This window comes from Ascaphus truei, chromosome 11, assembly GCF_040206685.1.
Source record: "Ascaphus truei isolate aAscTru1 chromosome 11, aAscTru1.hap1, whole genome shotgun sequence".
NCBI lineage: Eukaryota > Metazoa > Chordata > Amphibia > Anura > Ascaphidae > Ascaphus > Ascaphus truei.
This window is the reverse complement of record NC_134493.1, coordinates 54,127,775-54,151,925: the sequence shown is the minus strand read 5'-3', so window position 1 is coordinate 54,151,925 and position 24,151 is coordinate 54,127,775. Positions and strand designations below refer to the sequence as shown.

The 24,151-nt window shown below is 47.5% G+C and overlaps 1 protein-coding gene across 4 annotated transcripts in view; it reads left to right on the top strand.

The window, feature by feature from the left end:
• LOC142463517 (serine/threonine-protein kinase SBK1-like) overlaps positions 1-21,496 on the top strand; it is a 51,629-nt gene extending 30,133 nt beyond the window's left edge. For 2 of the 4 annotated variants that reach the window (XM_075566373.1, XM_075566375.1), the window contains exons 2-4: positions 8,035-8,237; positions 9,046-9,248; positions 11,912-21,496. In XM_075566373.1, coding sequence (XP_075422488.1) covers positions 8,042-8,237; positions 9,046-9,248; positions 11,912-12,691 — 1,179 coding nt within the window. In that variant the 5' untranslated portion in view covers positions 8,035-8,041 and the 3' untranslated portion in view covers positions 12,692-21,496. Of the gene's footprint in view, positions 1-8,031; positions 8,238-9,045; positions 9,249-11,911 lie in introns of all 4 variants that reach the window. The other 2 variants (XM_075566372.1, XM_075566374.1) reach the window with 1 other exon arrangement.
• The last annotated feature ends 2,655 nt before the right edge of the window (positions 21,497-24,151 follow it).

Sequence of the window (24,151 nt, the reverse complement as noted above, 5' to 3'; positions counted from 1 at the left end):
CCAAGTAATATTGCGGGCGCCTGCCATTGGAACTCCATATGTATCTCCATGATGTCACCATGGTGTATAAAAGGTAGGGGGTGGCCCCTGCTCATTGGTTCATTAGGTTCCTGAGTTCCTGTTAAGGGGTCTCTGATAGCAGTTCCTGGAAGACACTGCGGGGGACCAGAACGGGCGAAACTTCCTAACGGAGGTCTCCACACCTAGGCCTGTAGAGTGTTCCCCAGTTCGGTGCGTGTGTGTTTTATGTGTTGGATAGTTGTGGATACTATTTTCCAATAAATTCATTTTTATTAACCCTGTAGTTCTGTCTGGCGAATTGATCTCTGGTGTATTTGTCCTGGTCTCCCGTGACTGTGGTGTCCTCTCATGGTTGAGAGGTGGCGATAGAGCCCAGTGGTGAGAGAGAGGGCTTGGTGGTGTCCTCTCGTGGTTGAGAGGTGGCGATACAGCCCAGTGGTGAGAGACAGGGCTTGGTGGTGTCCTCTCTTGGTTGAGAGGTGGCGATAGAGCCCAGTGGTGAGAGACAGGGCTTGGTAGTGTCCTCTCATGGTTGAGAGGTGGCGATACAGCCCAGTGGTGAGAGAGGTGAGAGACAGGGCTTGGTGGTGTCCTCTCATGGTTGAGCGGTGGCGATACAGCCCAGTGGTGAGAGACAGGGCTTGGTGGTGTCCTCTTATGGTGGGAGAAGCGGTGATACAGCCCAGTGGTGAGAGACAGGGCTTGGTGGTGTCCTCTCTTGGTTGAGCAGTGGCGATACAGCCCAGTGGTGAGAGACAGGGCTTGGTGGTGTCCTCTCGTGGTTGAGAGGTGGCGATACAGCCCAGTGGTGAGAGACAGGGCTTGGTGATGCGGGCGGTGATGCAGCCCGTGCTTGGTGGCAGAGTTTGGTGCTGTTCTTTCATGGAAGTAGAGGCAGTGCTCATACTCCATGGTGATCAGTAGGGCGTGGTGGGGGTGACCTCTCATGGAGTGTTGGTCATGGAATTTGGATTGGCTCACCAAGCAGGTACGGCCGGAGCCTGGTATACAAGTTCGTCTGGAACTCTACATATTTGTTGGGCTGGCAAGGTCCTCTCCATGTATATACAACAATGTGAATACAGTGCTGATGCTCACACTCCACACTTGTGTCTTGGTGTTTTTGTGAGTAACATCACTCATAACACAGAAGAAACCAATGTCATTGTGTTTGTGTGTGTATATATATATATATATATATATATATATATATATATATATATATATACACCCTGTATATATAGCCTATACACACATACATATATGCTATATACATAGTATAGAGATATGGAATATATTATACATGTATCAAATATACAGTTAGGTCTGGAAATAATTGGACACTGATACAAGTTTTGTTATTTCGGCTGTTTAACAAAATAAATTCAAGTTACAGTTAAATAATGAATATGGGCTTAAAGTGCTGTCTATCAGCTTTAATTTGAGGGTATTCACATCCAAATTGGAGGAAGTGTTTAGGAATTACATCTCTTTAATATGTAGCCCCCTCTTTTTCAAGGGACCAAAAGTAATTGGACAATTGACTCAAAAGCTGTTTGATGGACAGGTGTGGGCTATTCCTTTGTTATATAATCGTCAATTAAGCAGGTAAAAGGTCTGGGGTTGATTACAGGTGTGGCATTCGCATTTGGAAGCTGTTGCTGTGAACCCACAACATGCGGTCAAAGGAGCTCTCAATGCAAGTGAAACAGGGCATCCTTAGGCTGCAAAAAAAAGAAAGTCCATCAGAGAGAGATAGCAGGAACATTAGGAGCGGCCAAATCAACAGTTTGGTACATTCTGAGAAAAAAAGAATGCACTGGTGAGCTCTGCAACACAAAAAGGCCTGGACGTCCACGGAAGACAACAGTGGTGGATGATCGTAAGATCCTTTCCATGGAAAAGAAAAACCCCTTCACAACATCCAGCCAAGTGAAGAACACTCTCCAGGAGGTAGGCATATCATTATCCAAGTCTACCATAAAGAGAAGACTTAACGAGAGCAAATACAGAGGGTTCACCACCAGGTGAAAACCATTTATAAGCCTCAAGAATAGAAAGGCCAGATTAGACTTTGCCAAACAATATATAAAAAAGCCAGCCCAATTCTGGAACAGCATTCGTTGGACAGATGAAACTAAGATCAACCTGTACCAGAATGATGGGAAGAAAAAAGTATGGAGTAGGCTTGGAACGGCTCATGATCCGAAGCATACCACTTCATCTGTAAAACACAGTGTTTTGTATGCTCAGATTCAGCCAAATTCAGCGAAGTTGATTGGACGGTGCTTCATTTTACAGATGGACAATGACCCAAAACATACTGCGAAAGCAACCCAGGAGTTTTTTTAAGGCAAAGAAGTGGAATATTCTGCAATGGCCGAGTCAATCACCTGATCTCAACCCGATCGAGCATGCATTTCACTTGCTGAAGACAAAACTTAAGGCAGAAAGACCCACGAACAAACAACAACTGAAGACAGCTGCAGTAAAGGCCTGGCAAAGCCTCACAAAGGAGGAAACCCAGCGTTTGGTGATGTCCATGCGTTCCAGACGTCAAGCAGTCATTGCCTGCAAAGGATTCTCGACAAAGTATTAAAAATGAACATTTTATTTATGATTGTGTTAATTTGTCCAATTACATTTGAGCCCCTGAAATAAGGGGACTGTGTATGAAAATGGTTGCAATTCCTAAATGTTTCATACGATATTTTTGTTCAACCCCTTGAATTAAAGCTGAAAGTCTACACTTCTATTGCATCTCGGTTGTTTCATTTCAAATCCATTGTGGTGGCGTACAGAGCCAAAACGATGAAAATTGTGTCAGTGTCCAATTATTTCCGGACCTAATTGTATGTATGTATGTATGTATGTATATATATATATATATATATATATATATATATATATATATATATATATATATATATATATATATATAAACCCTGTCTTCCCATAAGAGAAGGCACAAAAGCAGCAACACTCAGATCTAGCAAAAAGACATGTATTAGCAGTGACAAAACAGCACACTATAAACCCAACGTTTCGGTCCTGGCAGGACCTTCCTCAGGGGGGTGCTACCAGACAATGACACCCAGAGAACATATATACCCCATAGTTCACCATGTGAGGACAATTAGAGGCAGCTAATTGTACAATCCTGGAGCTCCACGAGTGCAATCAGTGTATGAGGTAGCACGGTGGCCATCTTGGAAATCAGGAGACAGAGCGATGTATGCTATCGCACATGGGCAGATGAGTACAGGCTCCCCCGGTGGACAAAAAAATCCTAGTATCCAATGTTGCTAGGAAACGCATGTGTGGCATCATGAAGTCCTGGGAAGTCAGCTCAAAGTAAAGTTGCGGATGTGCAAGGCTCTGTGACAGCACCAGAACGTCACGCCAATCTGGTACCCCATTCAGTGTCAATTGCATCAGCGTGGCAGCTCCCTAAAGAAAATGACAGTGAAGGAACAAGTGAATCAACACATAAGGGGAATAAAAACAATTTCCAGAGCTGAGGGTGACTGTTTAGATGGCAAGGGGAGGGAGGGCAAGGGGAGGTAGGGATAACAAGGGAAAGTAGGAGGTAGAGCAAAAACATGCATATAAATTAGGCAATTGTAAATGGCATACTGGTGTAACGGGTATTCCCCCCCCCCCAATCGCAGATCTGATGTGGGTGCAAGGAACATACGGTGTTACCATAGGTGTGGTGCATTACCTGTTGGCTCGCAGGAGGGCTGAGCTTCCGCCACGGGGAACCTGGGGCAATTATACAAAGGGGTAACCACTTACTCAATTCAGCGCCTCCACCTGCGATGGCTCCCACCAGAGGGGGAGTGGTTCCTCGCAGGACAATCACAACAATCAATACTCATACACAGATATATAATAACTAATACTATTTACTTAGGTTAGAACAGAATATAACACATCATGACAGGTATCACATAACCGGTGTCCCTCTCACGAGGAGACACTAACTGCGACGTCCAGCAGGACGCTTCCCCAACACCAGGTGATCCCACCCAGTGTCCAAAGAACCCCACCCAATGTCCCGCACTCTTGCAGACAGAGTCAATGGGTGACTGCGCAGTCACTATTATACTAAGCGCCCGTTGGTGCACTTATGACTGTATAGTACCTGCCGAGCACTCCGGTACTCGGATCAGCAACTGGCTTCGCAAAGGGTCAGACGTGTGATGAATCCGTCTGATCCTCCAACCGAACTCCTTTGTACGCGGACCGCCAGGGCGGTCTCCCTCTGGAATAGTCTCTGCGGACCCCAACGTGGGTCCGAACCGCTTTACAGGAACCGCAGCGTCCGCTGAGTCCCTAACTAACACTTGGTACTAACGTGACAGGAACCCTAACCTAGGGCCTGTCCCTGTGGTACCGCAACCTAAAGTGGCTTTGGGGAAAACTCCTAGAGGCCTACCGGGGTTAATAACCTGCCCCACTCCCCTAACTCTTCTCAGCCTTGACTGTACTTACTAAGACCTAACGAGTCCCAGCGCCTACAGCCGCAAGCTGTAGCTCACTGGATGCTGCAGCCAACGTGCTGCGCAACAAGGTGCCTGCCTGTCAGACCTCACAGCACTAACAGCCGTGACTCTGACAAGGCAGCACTCTACACTAAGGGCAGCGTCCCTATCTTGGGCCTCCCTAAGCATTTACCCACTAAACTAGTGGGGAGTTGGGGCCTACCTGGGGTGTGGGTACCTATGTGGGGCAGGAGCTGCACTCGCTCCCCGCACCCTTCCTTCCCTCACAGCTCCCTGACTCCAACTATCTATAACCTTCCTTTCCCAGCTCCCACTAATGTAAGTGGCAGGGTCCCTAACCTGAGGGCTGTCCCTGGCAACACTCACCTTACTGGGGAGCTGAGCTATCTCGGGCCCTGGGGGTGCTGGCCTAGTACAGGGAGTCCCTGACTCCTGTACCCTACCTCCTTCCCTTGGCTGCTCCGGTCTCTGACTGATCTAACGTGCTCCAAGCCCGCCAAATGTATCTCTTTTCCCAGGGGTCTCCTAAGCCCTATTGGCTCCCTGGGGTCACATGGGGCTCGCAAAGGCTCTTGGGATATGTAGTCCCAGCTCAGAGCCTTCCCTGGTAGGCTAGGGGTTCGCGGGCTTTTCCCTACCTTCACTGCGCTTGCGCAAGCTTTCCCGGGCTGCCTCGACCTTCCCTCAGCTCTCCCTGCTCTCACGCGAGCTATCCCTGTCTCGGGGGCTTTCCCTGCGCCTACGCGTCCTTGCGCATGCGCAACAGGGTTCTTAATGGCGGCGCCCTGCTTGTCCGGCCGCCGGGACCTTAGAGACGCGATCGCGGCCTTAGCAACCGCCCGATCGCGTCCCCGGCAACCGGCCGCAGGCAGGAGAAGCCGCGCTGCTCCCTGCTCCAGCCCCCACCCTTGGAAGCAGCCGTCGGGTCTCTCGACACCCGCGACCGAGCTGCCCAAGGGGAGGGGGGTCTCCAGGAGCCACGGGAGCTCCAGGCTACACTGGTTAAATATTAATATTCATACTGCGCCATTGGGGAACAATAATGCAAAGTCCCGGCAATGGAAACCTAATTATGAGCATCTATGCATTAATGAAGAGAAAAGGACACAGAACCAAAATTCAAAAGATGCAATCACAAAAAACATCCTAATTTGAAATCTTCATTTAGTCCTCGCGGAGCCATTGTGTTCAGTTCAAAAATCATGCGAGTTTCAAGTTGTAACAGCAATTTGCCCCTGTCTCCTCCACGGGGGCCAGCATGTGCTTGCATGATGGGCATGCATCGTAGCGTTGCCAAGCTATGCTTGTGATCTTTAAAATGTCTCGCTACCGGTTGCAGTTTGAGATCCTCATTATTCGTACTGTCAAGTAATGCCTTCCTGATGGAGGAGCGGTGCAAGCTCATACGCTCCTTCAACATGCGTGTGGTTTTACCAATATAATACAGGTCACATGGACACCGGATGATGTATACAACGAATTTACTCTCACAGTTCATGTAATCCTTTATTTTAATGGCTTTTCCACTGTGTGGATGGACAAAGCTTTTCCCCAATATCATGTGTTGACAGTTTATACAGCCATGACATTTGTGTACACCGGGAGGTTTGGAGAGCCAATTTGTAGGGCTGGCATACTTGGATACCGGATCTGCCTGTGTCAATAGGTCACCTATGTTTCGGCCCCTGCGGTAACAGAATAATGGTGGTTTGGTGAAGGTTTTCCCAATTCTTTTGTCGTTTTCCAAGATGTGCCAGTGTTTCGTGATACTTCTACGAATAGTACATGATGAAGTACTAAAAGTGGTATTAATCCCAAAACGATCTGAAGTGCTGGTTTGGATGGTTGGTTTGAGGAGTTGATCACGGGAAAACCTTCTTGCCTTGGCTATGGCCTCTTTGACCTCTTTGTGGTTATAACCTCTTGCAAGGAACCTGTGTGTCATACACTGTAGCGCTTCCTCACACTCATCACTCCTACTGGTGATCCTCAAGACCCTAAGAAATTGAGAATACGGCAACCCCTTCTTCAGAGCGTCAGGGTGGTGACTACTGGCCAGAAGTAGGGTATTTCTGTCTGTTGCTTTATGATGAATCTTCGTCAGCAGCCGGGTAGGTCCCTTGTAAACAACAGTGTCAAGAAAGACGATCTGCTCATTGCTGTAGTTGAGGGTAAATCTTATGTTTGACGGAATAGAGTTCAGGTATTCCAAAAATTGCAACAGGTCTGCTTCAGAGCCATCCCATATCAGGAACAGATCGTCAATATATCTCATATATGTCCTGATATTATTAGCATATGGGGAATCATACAGGATATGGGTTTGTTCGTATTGGGACATAAACAGATTGGCATACGATGGGGCCATGTTAGACCCCTTCGCTGTGCCCATACATTGTAGAAATAATTTTTTCTCGAATTTGAAAAAAGTCTTATGGAGCACAATTTCTATAAGCAGAAGTAAAAATTCTATTGGCGGACCAGTATAGCCAACGAATTTGTCTAGATGATCCTTTACTGCTTCCATACCCTCAGCATGCCCAATATTCGTATAAAGGCTCGAAACATCCAATGTGACCAGGAGGCAGTTAGTAAGGTCAAAATCCAAGGCTTCCAATTTATTAATAAAGTCAGTGGTGTCTTTTATATAGCTTGGCGTACAGACCACAATCGGCTGTAGATGAAAGTCAATATACTGAGAGAGGGGGTGACATAGGGAGCCCATTGCCGCAATGATGGGTCTCCCTGGTGGAGAGGTCAAAGACTTATGCACTTTGGGTAAAATGTATATCACTGGAGTGATCGGGAATTCCTGTGTTAAGAATTTCCCCGTTTCCTCCGATATCCACCTATTGTTAATGCCAAGTTGTATTATGGTATCAATCTCTTTTTTATAAATGTGGGATCACCTTTCAGTGCTTTGTAATGCAAGCATACATTAAGTTGCCGCATTATTTCTGCTCTATATTGCTCATAGTCCATCACAACTATGCCACCCCCTTTGTCCGCTGACTTAATAATAATTGCTGTATTATCCTTAAGTGACTTGATTGCAAGGTGCTCCTCTTTGGTGAGGTTAAAAAAGCTTCTTTTTTGATTTTTAACAGCATCCCTGGTATATATATATATATATATATATATTGCTTTCCTGTGGAGGGTTTTTGTCACTTTTTTTACTCACCATAACTTAACTCAGTATATATATATATATATGAAAATATAGCTGTATGCTCATCTGCATGTCTTAGGCAGGTCTGCAACCCCGCCTTTCCCCATTATCACCCAGCACACAGCACTTCCACTGCAGCAAGGGATTCTGGGAAATGACATGCAAATGAGCACACAGTGCCACTTTTATATATAGATAGTCCTACTTAGTATTGATTTACATTGAAGCACATGCATCTTTAAGCGTCTTTGCCGGAGGGGCCGGGGGCCTACTTGCTTTGTGTGTTATATTGCTGTGAAGGGGTTAACGGGGCAATTTGTGTCTGTGTCCCAGCAGCGGGAGGATGAGTGCGGGGTCGGTTGAGCAGGAACCGGTTCGGAAGTTGGGGTGCTGCGGGGTTCCTGTGATCACGGAGGACATGCAGGCGCTGGCTATTCGCAGCCTGTCCGGGAGCGAGGTGCAGAAACACTATGAACTCATCCGGGAGCTGGGCAAGGGGACGTACGGCCGGGTGGAGCTGGTGTCCCACAAGAGCACAGGTAACAAGGGGGGTGGGGGGTGCAGGGGGATGTGAGAGGGAGAGACAGGTGAAGCATGGGAGGAAGAGAGGACAGGCGGGGGACATGGGAGGACATTCTGAGAAGGGGACACCGGGAGAATGCAGGGGACACATGGAGAGGGACATGTGGGAGGGACACGGGAAATGCAGGAGACACGTGTAGGAAGGAGGTTGGCACCTGGGAAAGGTAGCAGATGCATATAGGGGACACATGGTAGGAATGGAAAAGCAGGGGACCCTGGGGAGGGACATAGGTAACATGCAGGGGACACTTGTGAGAGGGACGCAGGTGACACACAGGATATGTATGTGAGAGGGACACGGGTGACACAGAGGATATGTATGTGAGAGGGACACGGGTGACACAGAGGATATGTATGTGAGAGGGACACGGGTGACACACAGGATATGTATGTGAGAGGGACATGGGAGACACACAGGATATGTATGTGAGAGGGACATGGGTGACACACAGGATATGTATGTGAGAGGGACATGGGTGACACACAGGATATGTATGTGAGAGGGACACGGGTGACACACAGGATATGTATGTAAGAGGGACATGGGAGACACACAGGATATGTATGTGAGAGGGACATGGGTGACACACAGGATATGTATGTGAGAGGGACACGGATGTGAAGGGACAGCTCTCCCAGCTTCATCTTTGAGCAATACAGGCAGATAAGAGTGTGCCAGTGTATCTATCCTGTATACATCGCTCTGTGTTAGAAGGTCACCTAACCCTGCTGATGCCGAGCTCCGCTTGTCCCCGTGCTGTGCAGGTAACAAGATGGCCCTGAAGTTTGTGAATAAGAACAAGACGAAGCTGAAGAGTTTCCTGCGCGAGTTCAGCGTGACGAGCGCCCTGTCCTGCAGCCCTTTCATTGTACGCGCGTTCCACGTCCTCTTCCAGACGGAGGAGTGTTACGTCTTCGCCCAGGAGTACGCCCCCGCTGGGGACCTTTTCGATATCATCCCGCCGCAGGTGAGCAGTAACACGACTTAGATGGAGTGCTGCTCTCTCTGATCCCCATTCCCCATATCACTGTGTATTACTCACTCTGTGTATAGGCACAGCACTGTGTGGTTGGGTGTGCACGTGATCCTATATATATATATATATATACTGTATATGGTTAGGTGAGTACAGGCGTGCCCCTGTATGTAGTTGGGTATATGTGGTCATGTGTGTATGGGTGAAAATATAAACACATGACTATCTGATGCTCAGTGTGTATAGACATGTGTGCGTGTGATAGGTGTGTATAGACATGTGTACGTGTGATAGGTGTGTATACACACGGTTTCATGTGTTAGGTGCATATAGCCATGTCTTCATGTGATAGTAGGTGTGTATAGTCACATCTGCGTGTTATAGGTGTGTATAGACATGGCTATGTGTGACGGTAGGTGTTTATAGACATGGCTGTGTGTGACGGTAGGTGTGTATAGACATGGCTGTGAGTGATGGTAGGTGTGTAGTGACATGGCTGTGAGTGATGGTAGGTGTGTAGAGACATGACTGTGTGATGGTAGGTGTTTATAGACATGGCTGTGAGTGATGGTAGGTGTGTATAGACATGGCTGTGAGTGATGGTAGGTGTGTAGAGACATGGCTGTGTGTAATGGTAGGTGTGTATAGACATGGCTGTGTGTATAGACATGGCTGTGTGTGATGGTAGGTGTGTAGAGACATGACTATGTGTGATGGTAGGTGTGTATAGACGTGGCTGTGTGTGATGGTAGGTGTGTATAGACGTGGCTGTGTGTGATGGTAGGTGTGTATATACATGGCTGTGTGTGATGGTAGGTCTGTATACACATGGCTGTGTGTGTGGTAGGTGTGTATAGACATGGTTGTGTATAATGGTAGATGTGTATAGACATGGCTGTGTGTGTGGTAGGTGTGTATAGACATGGTTGTGTATAATGGTAGGTGTGTATAGACATGGCTGTGTGTATAGACATGGCTGTGAGTGATGGTAGGTGTGTATATACATGGCTGTGAGTGATGGTAGGTGTGTATAGACATGGCTGTGGGTGATGGTAGGTGTGTATATACATGGCTGTGAGTGATGGTAGGTGTGTATAGACATGGCTGTGTGTGATGGTAGGTGTGTATAGACATGGCTGTGAGTGATGGTAGGTGTGTATAGACATGGCTGTGTGTGATGGTAGGTGTGTATAGACATGGCTGTGAGTGATGGTAGGTGTGTATAGACATGGCTGTGAGTGATGGTAGGTGTGTATAGACATGGCTGTGAGTGATGGTAGGTGTTTATATACATGGCTGTGTGTGATGGTAGGTGTTTATATACATGGCTGTGAGTGATGGTAGGTGTGTAGAGACATGGCTGTGAGTGATGGTAGGTGTGTATCGACATGGCTGTGGGTGATGGTAGGTGTGTATAGACATGGCTGTGAGTGATGGTAGGTGTGTATAGACATGGCTGTGAGTGATGGTAGGTGTGTATAGACATGGCTGTGAGTGATGGTAGGTGTGTATAGACATGGCTGTGTGTGATGGTAGGTGTGTATAGACATGGCTGTGAGTGATGGTAGGTGTGTATAGACATGGCTGTGAGTGATGGTAGGTGTTTATATACATGGCTGTGGGTGATGGTAGGTGTGTATAGACATGGCTGTGAGTGATGGTAGGTGTGTATAGACATGGCTGTGAGTGATGGTAGGTGTGTAGAGACATGGCTGTGAGTGATGGTAGGTGTGTATAGACATGGCTGTGAGTGATGGTAGGTGTGTATAGACATGGCTGTGAGTGATGGTAGGTGTGTATAGACATGGCTGTGAGTGATGGTAGGTGTGTATAGACATGGCTGTGAGTGATGGTAGGTGTGTATAGACATGGCTGTGAGTGATGGTAGGTGTGTAGAGACATGGCTGTGTGTAATGGTAGGTGTGTAGAGACATGGCTGTGAGTGATGGTAGGTGTGTATAGACATGGCTGTGAGTGATGGTAGGTGTGTAGAGACATGGCTGTGAGTGATGGTAGGTGTGTAGAGACATGGCTGTGTGTATAGACATTGCTGTGAGTGATGGTAGATGTGTAGAGACATGTCTGCGTGCTATAGGTGTGTATAGACGTGGCTGTGAGTAAGGATAGTTGTGTATAGATGTGAGTCTATTACAGGGGCATGGTGGTCTTTCTGGATTTATGTAGGTGTATTGGTTTGGTTTTGTGAGTGTTGGTATGGCTGTGTTTGTGAGAGGTGTGCATAAGTGTGTGGGATTAGTTATACTTGTGTGGCTGGGTGTGCAGCTGTAGTTGTCTATGCGTGTAGTGTTTGGCTGTAGTTTGGATTGTCTTGGTGTCTGGGTGTCAATGGCTGTAGTTTTGGTTGAGTGGGTGTGTGCATGTGTCATTGGCTGTAAGTTGGTTTGGCTGGGTATGTGTAGGAGTGAATGGCTGGTTGTTGGTTTGGTAGTGTGTGGGTGCTGCTGTGGCTGGGTGTGTATGTATGATTGGCTATGGGTTGATTTGTCTGTGTGTAACTTTGACACTAGACATCTGTGAAGGATTGATTGTGTTTTCCATTTACGTTACTTCTCTGATGACTTTTGAGGTTTGTTCTGTGGAGCCCGTTCTTAGTGACCTTCAACTCACCCCTCTCCTTCCTCACATGCCCACAGGTGGGTCTCCCAGAAGACATGGTGAAGCGCTGTGTGCAGCAGCTGGGCCTGGCTCTGGACTTCATGCACAGCAAGAGCTTGGTTCATCGTGACATCAAACCCGAGAACGTCCTACTCTTCGACCGTGAGTGTCGGCGGGTCAAGCTGGCCGACTTCGGCATGACCCGCAAAGTGGGCTGCCGTGTGAAGCGGGTGAGTGGCACCATCCCATATACTGCGCCTGAGGTGTGCCAGGCCAGCCGCTCTGAGGGCTTCCCAGTAGAGACCAGTTTGGACGTCTGGGCCTTTGGCGTACTCATCTTCTGTGTCCTTACTGGAAATTTCCCCTGGGAGTCGGCATCGTCGGGAGATGCTTTCTTTGAGGAATTTGTGCACTGGCAGAAGGGACGCCTGCCCGGGCTGCCCTCCCAGTGGCGGCGGTTTTCCGACAACGCCCTGCGGATGTTCAAACGCCTTCTGGCCTTAGAGTCAGAGAAGAGGAGCCCAGTCAAAGAGGTTTTCTTCTACATCAAGTACGACTTGCTCTCTGAGGCCAGGCGTAGACCTTCCTACCGGTCCCGCAAGCAGGCGGGAGACAAGTTGCCGGTGGCACCCCAACGTCATGAGAATCCCACCCCGCTGAAGAGGACAATCCTCACTGAAGGAGGCTCCTCTCCCCGCACCTCCCACTCTCTGCCAGATTCCAGCCAGTCCTCATCTGGGGCTGGCAGGGCGGAGGTGCGGCAGGACAAGAGCAAAGCTCAGATGCTACTGGCCACTGCCATAGAGATCTGTGTGTAGGGCGGGCTCTCAATGGGATACTGCTGCTGGTTGATGTCATCAACCCCAGCCATGGTCACTTCCTGTCCAGGACTTAAAACAGGTCTGATCACATGGGGGACTACATAGTCTTGAGCCTACAAGCAAAAAATTAGAAGCTGGCGGGGGAGGGGGATAGAGAAGGAGTGAACTATTATTCCAGGTTTGGGAGGGTGTTACTGGGCATTCTGATCGGACCTGGATATAACCTTAGTAGGATTGGTATTTCTTTACTACTTTGACCCCTTTCTGCCTCGGGATCGAAGGACCAGAAACCTTAAACCCACGCAGAAGGCTGTAGGATGAGTATGGGCAGTGGAAGCTACACACTGAACCTCCAAGCAGATACAGCACAGGCAGTGTCAGGGCGTGCCTTGCCTCACACCCTCTACAAACCCGCCAGGACATTCATACACAGAACAGTAACAGCCCAGGCAAGGTCAGTGCAAAGCTCCCCCACACCCATTGTCCAGCCAACCCCTACACTACAGCAAGGGCTGTGTCAGTAACAGTCCTCTCTACACCCTGCGTCCAGCCAAACCCTGCAGGACAATAATAGACAGGACCTCGAAGGCAGCGTCAGTTCAGGCCTCCCCCTAAACTTCTCCCATTCGACCATCCAGACTTAAAAGGGCTTGCAGTACAGCACTTTCAATAGTTTACAGGCTGTATCAGAGACCACTTCTTAACTTATAAGAGTGGTGTCTCGTTCATGGAAATAGATCTGTGGAAGAAGAACCCCCACCCCTCTTATGAGATACAAGGTCACACCTCACAATCCCTACACACATATCAGAAATGGGTCTTTTTTTAATTTATTTTTTATTGTGGATGTTATATATTTTTTATGGGACAAACTGAGAAAATATTTCAGGTTTCATTTTATTAATGGTACTTATTAGACACCCCTCTGAAAACTTCCGATATAGAACATTCCACGTTATTAGGCTGAGCTGGCTTGCTGAGCTGGCCGTTCTCATTGGCTGCTGAAGATTTAGCCAATCAGAGTGCTGGAATTATTTTTGTGTGTGCAACACGAAAAGCTCTCACGGGGAAAGATAAGAGGTTTCCCCACACTGTTGTAACACGCTGTGTGATTGGCTAACGCACGGCTTGGATATGGAACACTCTGATTGGCTTAGACAATTGTGAAGAGGGCACTTATTGGCTCAGGCACTTGCCATGGAGACGCTTAACCTGACAGAACCTCTGCAAGCTCTTGAGAATGTTCCATTCATCCATAATATATAGGGGTGCTCAACCTCGATTTATAAACAGTTTAACCGTGTCCAGTTCTTATGTGATAAGAGGAAACTCCATCTACTGTATGGGGCTTTTGGAAGCCAGAAAAGTTAAGATCGCCTATCTACCCTTGAAGAATAACATTTAATCCTCATATACCTGTAGTTCTGACACTGTACTCAGCGCTGTATATATAATTTTTGCATGCACAATTAGTCCCTGCCCCACAGAGCTTACAATCTATCAATGTCTGATACATAGGAAGATAAAGTGACTTGCTCACGGTCACGTTGAAAACCAACACTGGGATTTAAACTGGTTTCCCGAACTTTGAAGCCATTGACCAAACCACTTCAGTGGTTAGCGTTTAACACGCCCTCTTATCGCACAAGAAGTGGATTGTGGGATCAAACTCATGCATCGGTAAGGCACACCCTGCCCACTCTGTTTGTCTACCCATACACACCTCGGACCCTCCCCCTGCTTCAGACTGGCCAAAGGGGTCTGTTGCACACCATAGCAATAAGGAATTTAAGGAGTTGGGTCACCACAACTACCTTCCCCCTTGAAAGGCTGAGAAGGATGGGGAGGGGGGAGGGGGTTCTGTTTAACCCCTTCAGTACAAACTCCTGCAGCATGCTGAGAAATTGATAGTAAGCATTCCCCCTCCCGAACACTGCCTATGCAGAGCCCATGTAGCTAAGTGTGTATTAGTGTCAGTTTGTGGTGTTATAGGCAATGCATTCCACTCTGTGTATGTGTGTACAATTCGGCTTTTAAGCCTTTCACTGCTTGGGCATCCACTGGCGCCAACGGGCAGGTGCAAGTACAGTGACATGTCTGCCCTATGGGCTCTTTAAGCCCAATTTTGGCTAAAGAATCAGGGTATTTGATCAAATGTAGCACTTCTATTGGACCATGTTCTAAAGGGGCTATTTCAGTCTTTTATTGTCAGGGAGAGGGATCCCTCAGTCTGCTAGTGTCACACACACAGGGAGAACACACTCCTCAGTCTGCTAGTGTCACACACACAGGGAGAACACCCTCCTCAGTCTGCTAGTGTCACACACACAGGGAGAACACCCTCCTTAGTCTGCTAGTGTCACACACACAGGGAGTACACCCTCCTCAGTCTGCTAGTGTCACACACACAGGGAGAGCACCCTCCTCAGTCTGCTAGTGTCACACACACACAGGGAGAGCACGCTCCTCAGTCTGCTAGTGTCACACACACACAGGGAGAGCACCCTCCTCAGTCTGCTAGTGTCACACACACAGGGAGTACACCCTCCTCAGTCTGCTAGTGTCACACACACAGGGAGAGCACCCTCCTCAGTCTGCTAGTGTCACACACACACAGGGAGAGCACGCTCCTCAGTCTGCTAGTGACACACACACAAACACACACACACACACACACAGGGAGAGCACCCTCCTCAGTCTGCTAGTGTCACACACACAGGGAGAACACCCTCCTCAGTCTGCTAGTGTCACACACACAGGGAGAACACCCTCCTCAGTCTGCTAGTGTCACACACACAGGGAGAACACCCTCCTCAGTCTGCTAGTGTCACACGCGCGCGCGCACACACACACACACACACACACACACACACACACACACACACACACACACGGAGAGCAGCCTCCTAAGTCTGCTAGTGTCACGCACACAGGGAGAACACCCTCATCAGTCTGCTAGTGTCACACACACATGGAGAACACCCTCCTCAGTCTGCTTGTGTCACACACACACACACGCACACACACACACACACACATACACACACACACACACGGAGAGCACCCTCCTCAGTCTGCTAGTGTCACACACACAGGGAGAGCACCCTCCTCAGTCTGCTAGTGTCACACACACACACAGGGAGAGCACCCTCCTCAGTCTGCTAGTGTCACACACACAGGGAGAGCACCCTCCTCAGTCTGCTAGTGTCACACACACACAGGGAGAGCACCCTCCTCAGTCTGCTAGTGTCACACACACACACACAGGGAGAGCACCCTCCTCAGTCTGCTAGTGTCACACACACACAGGGAGAGCACCCTCCTCAGTCTGCTAGTGTCACACACACAGGGAGTACACCCTCCTCAGTCTGCTAGTGTCACACACACAGGGAGAACACCCTCCTCAGTCTGCTAGTGTCACACGCGCGCGCGCACACACACACACACACACACACACACACACGGAGAGCAGCCTCCTAAGTCTGCTAGTGTCACGCACACAGGGAGAACACCCTCATCAGTCTGCTAGTGTCACACACACATGGAGAACACCCTCCTCAGTCTGCTTGTGTCACACACACACACACGCACACACACACACACACATACACACACACACACGGAGAGCACCCTCCTCAGTCTGCTAGTGTCACACACACAGGGAGAGCACCCTCCTCAGTCTGCTAGTGTCACACACACACAGGGAGAGCACCCTCCTCAGTCTGCTAGTGTCACACACACAGGGAGAGCACCCTCATCAGTCTGCTAGTGTCACACACACACAGGGAGAGCACCCTCCTCAGTCTGCTAGTGTCACACACACACACACAGGGAGAGCACCCTCCTCAGTCTGCTAGTGTCACACACACACAGGGAGAGCACCCTCCTCAGTCTGCTAGTGTCACACACACAGGGAGAACACCCTCCTCAGTCTGCTAGTGTCACACACACAGGGAGAACACCCTCCTCAGTCTGCTAGTGTCACACACACAGGGAGAACACCCTCCTCAGTCTGCTAGTGTCACACGCGCGCGCGCACACACACACACACACACACACACACACACACACACACACACACACACACGGAGAGCAGCCTCCTAAGTCTGCTAGTGTCACGCACACAGGGAGAACACCCTCATCAGTCTGCTAGTGTCACACACACATGGAGAACACCCTCCTCAGTCTGCTTGTGTCACACACACACACACACGCACACACACACACACGGAGAGCACCCTCCTCAGTCTGCTAGTGTCACACACACAGGGAGAGCACCCTCCTCAGTCTGCTAGTGTCACACACACACAGGGAGAGCACCCTCCTCAGTCTGCTAGTGTCACACACACAGGGAGAGCACCCTCCTCAGTCTGCTAGTGTCACACACACACAGGGAGAGCACCCTCCTCAGTCTGCTAGTGTCACACACACACACACACAGGGAGAGCACCCTCCTCAGTCTGCTAGTGTCACACACACACAGGGAGAGCACCCTCCTCAGTCTGCTAGTGTCACACACACACACACACAGGGAGAACACCCTCCTCAGTCTGCTAGTGACACACACACAAACACACACACCCACCCACAGGGAGAGCACCCTCCTCAATCTGCTAGAGTCACACGCGCACACACACACACACACACACACACACAGGATCCTCCTCAGTCATTTAGTGTCACACACAAGAAGAGGGGCTCCATCAGTCTGCTAAGTGTGAGACACACACAAGAACAACGCTTCTTCAGTCTCCTTGTGTAACACACAGTGAGAGGGGCTCCCTCCCTCTGCTAGTGTAAAACAGATGGTGAGGACTCCCTCAGTTTGCAAGTGTCACACATAGGGAGAGGGTCTCCCTCAGTGTGAAAGCTTAACACACAAGGAGGGGTCTCCTTTAGTCTGCTAATGTCACACACACAGGGACAGGGGCTACCTTCGTGTTACTCACTGAGAACAGGGATTTCCACGCTTTATACTGTTACCACACACAAGGAGTGGAAGGAACTCCCTTCCATACAGCATAATTGTCAACAGCTTCATTTCCCAGAAGCCACCACTGCGCTTTCAGGGGCTCCCTGTCAAGGCTTCAGCAAATACAAACTCGTGCAAAGGGCTACAGCGTTACTAGCAAAAGCAGAAGTGCCGTCACTCCTGAGGAAAGACTGACTGCCGTAACAAAAGGAGCGGCTTACACACCACATTCAAAATGGCCGACCTGTGGTTTAAGCCCCCTCAACTCACAACAGAGGAGCCAAGGTCAGGAAGAGAGGACATTCTCCAAATCTACAAAAACTGTTGAAAAATGTGTTTACTTTTTTGGCGGGATAGGCGGTCACAGCACAATGTCCCTTCCTCTTTGTCTCTTCCTGGTGTTAGGGCTTTGGTGTATAGGCCAAAGTGAGGCCTACACATCCTTTCTTCCTCTCGAGTGAGACCCTGTACATTAAAACACCGAGTATATATAGACAATTTAAGTAGCAAACTTCCCTTTTTGCCTTAGACGTCTTCAATGTTCACGATATTAGTGCAATAATGTAGATAAGGTGATAACTGATAAACTTTTTAACTCATGTGTAGGATATTTCTGACTCCAGCTTAGGGCTAGCGTAGAAATGTTACCGCAGTTCTAGTCGACCTGTTAAAAAAATAAATAATATAAAACTATGTATAGAGATAGTAAAAAAAAACAAACAAAAAAACAACATATTCCTAAGTGTGGTCTCTTTTTGTTTTAATGTGAATATAATGCTTTTTTTCCTGTATCCCTCTATAAACACTTGTAAGGCAGGCTGCATCTAAATGAAATATTGTTTTCATTTGATAGAAAAAGAAAACGTTAAATATTTACGTGACCTGTGTAACTGAAGAGGTTAATTAAACCTTTTAGTTTCCATTAAAAGTAGTAAATGTTAATTTATAAATGATATTGTCTGAAGTGTAATGGCCATGTCTCGCTCTATGTTAGGGAGACAGTATTACTTTAGGAAAATGCAGTAATTTACCATGCCCAATCCTGGGCACAAAATGGCCGGAGGGTCAATGCTCTCTCACTGCTGCATAATGATATATTTTTGTGTCTCTCACAGCACACCAGTGATTGCTACTTTCTAATACTGTACTGTATATACTTTTCTACTTTACACTGATAAATATTTCTGTTTTCCAGTGTTAGACAATGGAACATGAGCACATACCACTCAATTTCCTCCCAAATCTCCCTAACATAGTTTTCCTCAGATGTTGGCAATCTTGGCCAGGGGAGTCGCCATTTTGAATGTGTTGATGTAATTTGTATTATGGAGCAGCAGTGAGGTTCCAGGCATCCATGTACAATAAGGGAGTGCACCCGTCCCTATTTCTCTGAGGCAAAGACTAGAGACAACCCGAGGCCCTAGCCATAGTCTCAGCAGTGCTGCAGATTGAAGCATCCTGTCACAGGAAGCGACATCAGCAGCTTCAAGATGGCTTCCCCCTGACATCAACAATCCACAACCGATTTCATTTTGTTTAACCGATGAAATGCTTGAGAACCGGTTATTTCAAATCACAGATGCCAGATTAATTTGGAGTCCGTCATACTGCTCTTTAGTATCAGAGTCTCAGACTTCAGTGGGTTTCTCATTGGTAAACATCAGTACTTTTCTATAAAAATGCCGTGACCCTGCAGACTGCGAGGGAGTTCCCCTCCCCCTCTATTCCCAGTGACCCAGACAAACCAATACATAAATCACCACAAAGGCAGGGTCTGGAGGGACAAAGCAGCGGCTTTTTATTAAACATTGAATAACCTGATAAGGGCTACCCCCTGCCAGAGCGCTTGCTCATTGGGTAAAGGCCAAAGGTCCTTGAACCGATGGCCCGTAACCCCCTCCAGCCGAGTGACCTCTCGGCCTAGCTGTTTGGCGACAGTGCCCCCTCCCCAAGAACTCATGTTTAAATGAGCCCCGCCCACTCGCCACCCAGCAACCCCCGGGCTTTACCAAACACGGAGCCCCGTCTGGCAAGGATAACCGCACTTACCCCCCCAACTGCCGCCGCGACAAAGGCAACAAACGCCTGACAACTTTGACCCCGTAGGGCCAACATCAATGAAGACTCATCTCCCTTCCTTCAGGAACTTCCGCCCTTAACTCTCATGTTTCACTTTCCTCATTTACTTAACGTCTTTTTTTTGTTTTTTTAAATATTCCTCTTTTCTTTTTGAAAAATTCAACAATGTAACATCCACATATTAACAGTATGCATTAAAAAAAAAGGGGAAGGCTGGGATGGGAATTAATGGCAAGGGCACAGACTGACCTCGCGCCCCTGCCTCTGTCCTATATGACCTTTCCCTGGCTCCTCCCCCCCCCCAGACTGCTCCACCCCCGCCGCCGAGGGGGAGGCTAGGCAGGATGCTTAAGGTAAGAGGGGAGCCTGGTACAGTCACAGTGCCCTGACGCTAAAGGCTCGCGGCTGCTTTTTGTGTTGGTCCAGAAATGCCAAACGTCATTGATTAAGGCCCTGGGATGTTGGCGCAACCCTTTTTAAACAAACCTTGTGTGCTGTGCCCATTTGGGTCTTTAATATCTATCCTGTAGGGTATGCACAGCCGTTTCTTTCTCAAGAACACGTAATGCCAATAATGCATTATAAATAAGAGACTTAACGTGGGCCTAGAGACTTTACCTCGTCATTACATAATCAATTACTACATAGCGAATGGCTGTGAACAAATTGAGTCTGCAAGAAAGGCTTTTCCGTCCTGCATCTGATGTCAATATATGTTCAGTTTTGCCACATACGTATTTGGATTTGGAAAGGACCAATAGGAAGGGTGAGGGCAGGGGTGGGCAACTTCAGCTCTCCATGGCCACAACAGGTCAGGTTTTCAGGATATCCTTCAGCACAGGGGGCTCAATTGGCCCCTGCTTCAGCACAGGTGGCTCAATCAGTCCCTGCTTCAGCCCAGGTGGCTCAACCAAAGACTGAGCCACCTGTGCTGAAGCAGGGATATCCTTAAAACCTGGCCTCTTGGTAGCCCTTGAGAACTGGAGCTGGCCAACCCTTGGATTAGGGACCGACATATTATAAAGACAGACAGACAGGTCAACCTTAAACAACCAAAATCATTGAGATTCACGGGTTCTGGGTCCCAAAAAATGGCATTTTAATGGGAAAAGTGTTCAGATTTACCAGCGAGACCCCATTGGAGAACGAGTCGAGCAAATTAGGCATCATTTAAGCCTCAACCAAGTCTGCCGAGTCCGTCACCCGACTGACGTCAACTGCAAGAAAGTACTGTAGTAGGCAGAGTTTCTGCGCCTGGAGACGTCCGCAAGCAGCCGTGTGTTATCGCACGTGCCCACAAGTGGACGTTCGGGGGCGGTGTGAACATCAGAAACCCACAAGGAAGAGATCTCTCATTCGTTAGATATTCCGCCCCTTATAAGTTTTTGTTTGGTGTAGATTTCACTTACAAAAAAACTAAAAGATACTATCAGAAACAATGCAGCCTGCCTTAACAGTGGGTCCCCCTTTCAACCCGAAAAAATAAGAAAAGAAAAAGCATTGTGTTTTTCCCCCAAACGTGCGTTTCGTTAGTGTGCCGATTGTGTCATTTTGTGTTTCTGTGCCGCAACTTAGGGAAGAGCGTTAGCAAAAAAAAAAAAGTGATAGGGAGAAATGTATTCCTTGTACTGAACTCCTCAGTCCCGCGATGTTCGAGAACTGCCAGTGGCAGAGAAACGTTTCTACAATGTGCGTGTGTTTTATTTATATTTTTCCTTGTAGGATATCAATTAAAATTGAAAATGCTACAACTGGCGTGTTCTGTGTCCGTAGGGTTGGTCAACGGGAATTGGGTTTGCAGGGACCTTACTGCAGAGAAAGGACACAACAGGACCGCAGAGACCTGAATATGGGTCAAATATGGGGGGGGGGGGGAAGTGACACCCTGTGTGTTCATATGCACTTCACTACCCAGAATCCCTTGCTGCAGTGAAAGCGTTGGATGTTGAGCGGCTATGGGGAAAAGCAGGTTTGCTGACCTGTTTGAAAACATGTGAATGTGCTCACAAGTGATATGTTGTCCATATTTGCTGTATGGAAAGGGGGAGAGAGAGGGGGAGAGAGAGAGAGCGAGAGAGAGAGAGAGGGGGAGAGAGAGAGTGAGAGAGAGAGGGAGCGAGATAGAGGGATAGAGAGAGGGAGACCAGTACAGAAGTAGCACAGGTTATTGCACCTTCTTGCAACGCAGAATATCTCAGATTTCCCATAGGGTTCAACAGCAGTGATATAATAACGCAGAGTATCACAGGATATCTCCCCATAGCACCGCCAGCGGGTGCAGTAACACCTGTACATACAAGACCCAAAGAATGTCCAAGATTGCACGGGACATACTCTTTAGTAGAACGCAAAACTCATATGTTCAGCAGAATTCATTGGTAATGTACCACGGATACCATATGCAAAGACCAGGACTGAACGTGGCATCGTCTATTGGTCCTACACGTGATTGGCTCTGTACCCGTGCCACCCCTACAGATGTTACTCACCCAACCCACTTACAAAATGGTGGCAGCCAGGCACACCACTGATACGATGGTTGATCCAGCGCTTGTGCAAAGCCCCTAACAATAGAGATTTTCGATTTCTTACCCTCCCAATTTCTGTACTGTCAGCCAAAGAGGAAGCAATTTTCCTTATTATATAATTATACACACATGCTGACGAAGGGGCGAGATTTTCCTATATTTAGCTGATTTAACACACACACACAAAAAAAACTGTTAAATAAAGCTGTAAAAATAAAACGTGGGTGATAATACGTGATTAAATCGCGTTATTTACAAGTCTGGTCTGATATTTATAACTACAGAACTTAAACAGCAGAACAAAAATAATACGGAACAATAATAGATTTCTAAAAGGGACAATCTTGTTTTTCAAGCTGCAGACCAAGCAATATCCTACATGTGTTTTTTATTTTCTTAAATTAATCAGTTCTGTACTATGAGAAAAGACTTGTAGCATTTAAAAAAAAATCAACTCTGAATGACATTTTTAATGTATTATAATGTAACAAGAATTTTTGGTTTCTATAGCAACCATTTACAAAGTCACATCCCCTTCCTCTTCTGAAGCAGGCTCTGGCACACCCCTTATTGAGCCCTGCACCAATTGTATCTAGTGACTGCCTGGTCACATGATCTTCCCCATAGAACTTTGCGTCTTTGGTCCTCTTCTGCTGCAAAAGTACAGACATTTAGTGAACCCCCGAACCAAATCTCAGCCGATCGATCACAGGAGAATGGATCAATTGGCAAATTAGCTAATTACTTATTATTGTGTGGATTGTATTGATGCGCATATTAAAGGGGAAAAATAAATAAATTAAAAAAACGGCAGCTTGGACAGCTGCTTTAAGGAATTTTTTAAAGTACAGTTTAAAAGCGTTTTCTTTAGCTGCTAACCGGTCTTCCTGCAGCCCTTTGTTTTTCACTTTTGAATAATCTTTCTCACTGTAGAATGATGGACTTTAAATTGTTTGGAAATGGCCTTATAACCCTTCCCAGATTGATGGGCAGCAACAATTGCTTCTCTAAGATCATTGCTGATGTCTTTCCTCCATGGCATTGTTTTAACACACACCTTAATGCTTCAGACCAGCAAACTGCTAACACTTCGGCTTTTATAGAGGTGGTCACACTTGCTGCTGATCAATTAATCAAGGGCATTTGATTAGCAGCACCTGCCTGCTACTTAGCATCTTAATTCCTATTATGGAAGCAGTAAGGGTGTACTTAGTTTTTCACGCATAGCTTCTCCATTTTGGCTTTATTTTTGTTAAATAAATCATGACACGGTGTAATATGTCCTGTGTTGTTGTTCATCTGAGGTTGTATTTACGTAATTTTAAGACCTGCTAACGAACAGATGATTGTTATTATGTCCTGATATGTAAAACCATGGAATTCAAAGAGGGTGTACTTTCTTTTTCACACAACTGTGCATACATACAATTCCATTGAAAAATTGATGTTTCGCTCAAGACACCAACCTTCTTCAGCACAAAACGACCTTCCTCAGCACAGGGCGACCATCCTCAGCCCAAAACGACCTTCATCAGTGCTAGGATGGCCTCACGATATGGTCAAAAAGAGTCTGTACAGTGTAGTTGACGTTTAAACAAACCCCGCATCAAAACAATATATCTTGGGCACACTATCCCTTTAAGGCAAACCAAATCATAAAAGGAAAACCTACTCTACGGTAGGGAGTCTAACTACACAGCAATGTCCCTAACTAAGCAACTGGATAGGTAGGCTAATTGCAGTTTTAAACATTACATTCAGATGTCTGGAATAAGAATATATAGTCCTTATCTGGGGTGTGGGAACTCTACCCCAGGAGAGTCCAGGAAATCCCTGTGGATACTGCGACACTTTGACATGACAGCTCTGACAAGGGCA